Source organism: Mustelus asterias, chromosome 2 (assembly GCF_964213995.1).
Source record: "Mustelus asterias chromosome 2, sMusAst1.hap1.1, whole genome shotgun sequence".
In the NCBI taxonomy this organism is placed as follows: domain Eukaryota; kingdom Metazoa; phylum Chordata; class Chondrichthyes; order Carcharhiniformes; family Triakidae; genus Mustelus; species Mustelus asterias.
The window spans coordinates 40,772,487-40,780,303 of NC_135802.1; the positions used below are offsets into that span (position 1 = coordinate 40,772,487).

The 7,817-nt window shown below is 42.4% G+C and overlaps 1 protein-coding gene across 4 annotated transcripts in view; it reads right to left on the reverse strand.

The window, feature by feature from the left end:
• The window catches only part of acbd5a (acyl-CoA binding domain containing 5a), a 98,501-nt gene extending 95,605 nt beyond the window's left edge, over positions 1–2,896 (reverse strand). For 2 of the 4 annotated variants that reach the window (XM_078233912.1, XM_078233895.1), the window contains exon 1: positions 2,496–2,880. In XM_078233912.1, the coding sequence (XP_078090038.1) occupies positions 2,496–2,571 (76 nt within the window). In that variant the 5' untranslated portion in view covers positions 2,572–2,880. Of the gene's footprint in view, positions 1–2,495 lie in introns of all 4 variants that reach the window. The other 2 variants (XM_078233885.1, XM_078233904.1) reach the window with 2 other exon arrangements.
• Positions 2,897–7,817: the final 4,921 nt, after the last annotated feature.

The following is a 7,817-nucleotide window of genomic DNA, read 5'->3' on the forward strand; positions in this document are numbered from 1 at the left end:
AATTTGTAGCAGCTATTAGATTATTCAACATTTTAAAACAGATTTCTACACCAAGTAGTTCACTTTTAAAGTATGGATTTATGCTCTGTGTGATAACGATGACGCCTACAGCTCCAGTCTCAATTTCCAAATGGAACTAAATTTCCATTTAAAATCTTTATCTACAGTTTTAATTACATTTTCAAAATATTAATTAAAATAGTTACACATATCTGGATTACATATTTAACAGAAATCAACAAACTTTCACTAATATAGCACCTTCCATGATTAATGCTTCACAGTTAACGAGTGTAACCACTGTTACAGTGCCAAGAAATATGGCAGATAATCAGTGCAAAATAGGATCAGACAATTTTTTTTCTCTATGAAATAAATGGAATATAGCAAATATGTTTTGAAGGTTGATTGAGAAATAAACATTCACTTGCGGCACCAAAAGAACTCTGCAGTCCTTAAATAATACCATAGAATCTTGTGTGTTGATGTGCAAGATGAGACAGCACCTTGGTTTAACATCTCATCCAAGAGGCATCTCCCCTGATTATTCAACACTACATTATTCAGTACCACATTGAACTATCAGCCTATATTATAGGATCAAATCTCTAAAGAGAGGCTTGAGAAACCCAACACACAGCAAGAATAATACCACTAAGTCAAGACTGATGCAAACTAAAACAACAAGGTGCATTACGCAAAGACTGAAATGTTTCAAATGATATGCAAGGCAAAATAGGAGGGAAAAAGCATTGGTGTTCAATTGCTTGCTGTGATGCAAAAGATAGGACATGGAGGGATGGAGTAATAATGATCCTTTCTCATTTCTGATTTTCTTTGCATTATCCAATTAGATAAGATTTACTGAACAGAAAATGGCCATTCAGCCCAATAGATCTGTGACTGAATTTATGTTCCACAGGAACCTCCTCATTCTAATTCAACTGACTATATTAGCATTACATTCTATTCCTTTCTAGCTTCATATTAAATTAATATAATCTGTTTGCCACAAAAATTCAATCTGGTAGCAATCTCACTTCAATCTAATTAGTTCCATACAATCTCAAATATAGGAGTTACTAATAAATCCAATTAAAATTCAGGAGAAAAAACTTTATGCAGTAACTAATGAGATTTTTTGAATTCACTCATGGGATGCGGGCATCATTGGCTAGACCTGCATTTACTGCCTATCCCCGATTGCCCTTGAGGGGGTGGTGGCCTCTTTTTAGGTCAAACCAAATAAACAAACTCAAATTAAGTCAGGACAAAGTAAAAGGGGCAGCTCCCCAAAAGGAGGGGGAACAGCCCAAACAAAAATCAAAGTACAAAGGAAACTGAAAAGCATCAAATTAAAATATGATTATCAGGATCAATAACGCACCCCAACCCCTGCAGTGCCCAACGGGCACGGAAGGCGTCAACCGCACCTGTGGACACCGCATGCTCCCTCTCCAGGGACATCTGGCCGTGAACATAGCCGCGGTAGAGGGGCAGACAGTCAGGATGGACGGCCCCCTCGATCGCCCGCTGCCTGGACCTGTAAATGGTGCGTTTCGCCAGGCCCAGGAGCAGGTTCACGAGGAGGTCACCATCCCGACCCTCCCTCTCCGCACCAGGCGTACTAGGGATGGACAACAAATGCTGCTCCAGTCAATGACGCATCCAAAGAACGTATTGAATTATTTAGTAACTCATATGACCATTAGTTTTGGACTATCCCCACACATGGAAACATTCTTTTCCATTTCTACCTGATTAAACCTCTTCATTAACGTTAAAGGTTACTCCTCAGACTTCCTTTTTTATTAAGGGGACAAAACACACTCCAACCTGTTCAGTTTTTCCTGGTCTCTCAGTTCTGGTGATTTTTCCTTGCATCCACTGTAGTTCTTCCATATGTTTCTTGTGATATGGAGATCACAACTAGGCCCAGTACTCTCTTAAGTATGGTTTTTCAGTACTCTCTTAAATATGGTTTTTCCAATGTTCCATACAAGTTAAACAAAACGATTGTTTTTGAATTTAATCCTTCTAGAAATAAACCCTAAGGGATTCAGAACAAATTTAAAATTCTGTTCCTGCTAACAGAATGAAGCAGGACAGAGTGATGTACCAAAGGTACTTAATCCAAATAACTTCAAAAGGGAGAGACCAAATTATAAGTGAGGTATAAACAGGACACATTCCCAGGTTATAATAATTAACACTGACCAGAATTCACTCAAAACTGTAATAAGTGCCTCCTCCCATCAGTTTCTCACATGACAACAAAAATTATATGGGATGACTTGACCTGACATGCAGCATGACGACTGTCATATATCATCACAGTGCTCGAATCAGGGCTCACTGGATAAATAAACCCAATGAGCAAAGGAGGAATTTTTTAAAAATCCTAAAATAAATTCGTTTCAGACCAACCCTCCCAGAGAGATGTTTAAAAAACTCCCTCCCCCCATTAACAATATGGAAGAAGAAAATGCTTTCACCGTTTTTAGGTAAACTCTGAATAACACTGACAGCAGCTTCAAATCTTCGCTCGTGAATGGATTTAGTATCCGCCATCTTTTGCAGACGAAGAGGGTCCAAAACCTTAAGGTATTTTTCCCCTCACCCCCAACTTTGACTTTCAATGAAACAAAACAAACGAATTATAAACAGACTAGGCCCGTGCGGGTTTGCGCAACGAAGCAGAAAGCGATGGCTGGGCAAAGCTGTCAGGGGTTAATCCGGTGGCAGTGGTGGCGAGGTACAGCTGTCAGCCTGTCAGTGCCAAGTGGCAGCCCTGGCCATGGTCCTAAAGACTGTCTTTAAACCACCTTTAGATCGAGTGTTGTAATCCGCAGGAAAATGTCTGGGACCGCTCGCATCATCCTCCCAGACCGAGGGCGCGCGCGGCAGCCTGGGAATTGTAGTCCTGGGCAGCAGCTGCTAACCCGGATCTGAACCCGGCGCCTTGGGGCAAGCTGACTACAACTCCCGGCAGGCATCGCACGGGCAACTCCGACTCCAGCTGTTCAGTTGTCATTAAGTTCTTTGTAACTAATTTGGGAGATTTGTTTTTGAAACCAGAGTTTCTTTGAAACAGCAAATAGATTCACGTCTTATTTTTAAAAAAGCTATCATAATTAAATGTTTACACCAAGGTTATAATTTTCTTCTTCCCCTAAATTAAACAAAATTATAAGTTTATCATGGTCAACTTGGTGCAAAACATCTGGTCCATCAAAATCTTTCTAACAGCCTAACTCTCCAACTAAGATATCTAAAGGATATGATTCTGATGAAATAAGATTTTTCTGATTAATACAATTGAATAACATATGGTTTTTATTTGTTCGAGGGGTGTGAGAACCATCGACGGCCAGCATTTATTGCCCATCCCCTAATTGTCTTCCCACCTGGTGCGGAAGAGGGCAGGGAAGAAGGAGGACCTCCTCGTGAACCTGCTCCTGGGCCTGGCAAGGTCCATTTACAGGTCCAGGCAGCGGGCGATCGAGGGGGTCGTCCAACCTGACTGTCTGCCCCGCTACTGTGGCTACATTTGCGGCCAGGTGTCCCTGGAAAGGGAGCATGTGGTGTCTGAGGGCACAGTTGACACCTTCCATGCCCGCTGGGCACAGCAAGGATTGTGGTGTGTTATTGACCTCTTTAATCACATTTTAATTGGATGTTTTAAGTTTCCTTTCTGCTTTGTCTTTTGTTTCGAGTGGTTTTTAGGGAGCTGCCTCTTTTGAGTTGTCCCTAAGTTAATTTGATTTCGTTTATTTGGTTCAACACCAAAGAGTTCCCTAATTGCCTTCCAGGCTTGGATGAGATTCATCGCACTCCCATTCTGTCGCAAGTAGGTAACACGATTTTTCTCTGGTTTTTATGGACTTTGAGCCCCTACTTGTCACACAGACTGACAAAAAGTTTAGTCATGGGACACACGTTTATTAAGTTCTCAGGTAAACCATACTTGCTTTTCTACATATACTATATCGTGGAGTTTTGAATGTTTCTTAACCTTTCTACTTTGTGTTCACATAACCTATTTTAAAGCCAAAATTACTTCCTTAAAACAGCTTTCCCTAGGTTGAAATGAGTTTGAAAGATTGGTTTTTCAGTCAATATAAAGTTTATCAATGAAAATGAACAATATTTGGATGATCTTCCATTCCTTTAATAATCTTGTATAGCCCTATAAGTATGAGATGAAAGACCATTTAACTTATATTGCGGATTTAGTTGAGAACACAATTTTGGTTGAAAAAGTCCCTGCTTTATAAAAATACAATGGGATCTTCTGCTTTCTTCTAACCAGAAAAATAGGACTTGCATCAATGTCTCAACCAAAAAATGGCATCTTTGGTAATGCAACATTCTCTTGGATCTCATGGGATAAAGGGGGAGGTGGCTAGATGGGTGGAGAACTGGCTTGGTCACAGAAGACAGAGGGTGGTAGTGGAAGGGTCTTTTTCCGGCTGGAGGCCTGTGACTAGTGGTGTTCCGCAGGGCTCTGTATTGGGACCTCTGCTGTTTGTGATTTATATAAATGATCTGGAAGAAGGTGTAACTGGGGTGATCAGTAAGTTTGCGGACGACACAAAATTGGCAGGACTTGCAGATAGTGAGGAGCATTGTCGGAAGCTACAGAAGGATATAGATAGGCTGGAAATTTGGGCAAAGAAATGGCAGATGGAGTTCAATCCTGATAAATACGAAGTGATGCATTTTGGTAGAAATAATGTAGGGAGGAGCTATATGATAAATGGCAGAACCATAAAGGGTGTAGATACGCAGAGGGACCTGGGTGTGCAAGTCCACAGATCCTTGAAAGTGACGTCACAGGTGGAGAAGGTGGTGAAGAAGGCATATGGCATGCTTGCCTTTATAGGACGGGGCATAGAGTATAAAAGTTGGGGTCTGATGTTGCAGATGTATAGAACATTGGTTCGGCCGCATCTGGAATACTGCATCCAGTTCTGGTCGCCACACTACCAGAAGGACGTGGAGGCTTTGGAGAGAGTACAGAGGAGGTTTACCAGGATGTTACCTGGTATGGAGGGGCTTAGTTATGAGGAGAGATTGGGTAAACTGGGGTTGTTCTCCCTGGAAAGACGGAGGATGAGGGAAGACTTAATAGAGGTGTATAAAATTATGAAAGGCATAGATAGGGTGAACGGTGGGAAGCTTTTCCCCAGGTCGGTGGTGACGTTCACGAGGGGTCATAGGTTCAAGGTGAAGGGGGGGAGGTTTAACACAGATATCAGACGGACATATTTTACACAGAGGGTGGTGGGGGCCTGGAATGCGCTGCCAGGCAAGGTGGCGGAGGCGGACACACTGGGAACGTTTAAGACTTATCTAGACAGCCATATGAATGGAGTGAGAATGGAGGGATACAAAAGAATGGTCTAGTTTGGACCCGGGAGCGGCGCGGGCTTGGAGGGCCGAAGGGCCTGTTCCTGTACTGTATTGTTCTTTGTTCTTTGTACTGGGGTGAAATATCAGATTAGAATAAATTTGGCCTCTCAGGTAGTGAGCACTTATATTTGAATGGATCATAACCAGTTATTAAAATTCCTCCTCATGTCAATAATCCTACAAACTGTGTTTGGACTTTATTCTGTTTTATCTTGTATTTATTGTCTTTAAATTAGTCAATTTGTACAATAAAAAAACAACTGCTTATGGTTGCGAATTTTGAAATTAATTCAGAAAATACTTTAAAATTAAAGAAAAAGGAGCCAATAAATTAATTTTTTTCTAATAACCTATTGCCTGCATTTGGACTCCTCCCATCCTGCCCCTCAAGCTGATGTGTATTAGTCTACCTATAAAAGGAGACCTGATGATGGTATTGTAGCAATGTCACTGAACTAATAATACGGAGACCCAGGATAATACTGGGCTCAAATCCCACCTGGACTGCTTGGGTGAATGCAAAAATATAGGGACCCTTCCTTTGAAATTCTGTTTCTTTTTTGCAGTATGCCTTTGAGGGGTTGCTCTTCCAATCTGTCCCTCAGTTTGTTTGATTTAGTTAATTGGTTCACCATTTTGCTCAAAAGAGTATAAATGGGCACAGCTGCTGCTTCACCTCCTTCAGTCAGTGGAGATTCTGCATGGTGGGCTCTCTATGCATAAGTGTCTCATCCTTTCCATTGGGACATGGAGTGGAGGGTGTTGCATGCAGCAGTCCTATACAACTGTAGGATGTGTCGGTTCATGATCTCCCAAGATGCTTATGTCTTTTGTAGCCTTATGGAGTCCATGGACCATGCATTTGTTAGTTGTAATGGGCTGCACCCACTTTTCAATTTCTTAAAAAATCTTTACTCAAGGTTTTTTGCTCTTCAGCGCCATGCTCCTGATATTCAGGCACTTGGTGCAGAGAGGGACAGGGAGTGAGAAGGACCTCCTTGTGAACCTGTTTTTGGGCCTGGCCAAGCTGGCCATCAATAGGTCCAAGCAATGGGCAATTGGCCGAGTGTCCTTGGAGAGGGAGTGTGTGATTTCTTCTGGTAAGATCAAGGTCTTCCAAGCCTGGTGGGCATTGCGGGGCCTGGAGTGTTTTATTGACCTCCTAAATCATATTCTGTTCTGATGTTGTAAGTTTCCTTTGAAATTTGGTTCTGGTTTGTTGCAGTTCTCCTTTAAGGGGCTGTCTGTTTAACTGTTAATTTGTTTTCCTCAAAATAGTATAAATAGCACAGCTGAAACATTGAACGATGGAAGAATCTGTGAGTTTGCTTTGTTGTCTGGGAAATAAACCTGATTAAGGAACTCAATTATTGACATTAACATGAGAGGGCAGCTTTGAGAACCTGGCTGATCTGGTCATAATGCCAATTGAAGTAGTAAGGAGCTCACTGAGAGCTCATTAAGAGCCATGTTCATATTTTGGCAAGGACACATGTGCTTCAAGCACTGTTAGGAGCAGACCAGGTGCACAGAGGTGGCAATGCATCAGACAACCACTCATGACCTCTTCAAAAAATTGGAGTGGGCCCCTTGAAAGGGACAATGGTGCAGAGGAGGAATTGGCCATTGTCACATAAGTACCATCAAGTCAGTGGAGGTTGTGGGAGAGTGGTAATGGGCAGCTTGTAGGGTCCTCCACTTCAAACATTGGTGAAGGCATAAGAGGAGAGGGCCAAGTGTTCCAGACATAATCAAGTTCACCTGAGCACAAGGAAAGCAGCAACTGGCAACGGAATCACAACTTTCAGGTTCCAATAGTGATGAGAAGAGCTGAAACCTGGGCATCAGGAGGACAAAGGGGAGGGATGAGCAGCGGGAAGGCAATGGAGGCTATGTACTTGGCATAATATCTACTGTTCACGACAGAGCTACCTGGAGATAACCAGTGCCACAAAAGACTGAACCTATCCAGGTAGTTGGTCAGAGATTTGTGCCTTGTTGCAGAAGGCCTCCTGCCTCACAACACTGTTCACCATGCCCTGCCAGTAACCGTCAAGTTGCTGTAACCTTGAACTTCTTTCTTTTTGTCTCATTTGAACGAAAAGCTACAGATCTTAGGCATTTCATAGACTATTGTTGTGTCTGAGAACCACATGCAATGCCCAGCAAGTGGTGCCTCACAGGCTGGGTGGGAAGAGAATTCTGCCTCCACTTCTGGATTTCCCAGGTGCAGGACATCAATGATTGCACCCATGTGGGCATCAAGGTATCAACCGAGAACCAATTAGATTCTTCAACCAGAAGGACTTTTATTCCATCAACACTCAACTTGTGTGCGACAACAACAAAATATTCCTGCATATGTGTGCTCGATTTCCTGGCAGCTTCAATGACTCCGTCAT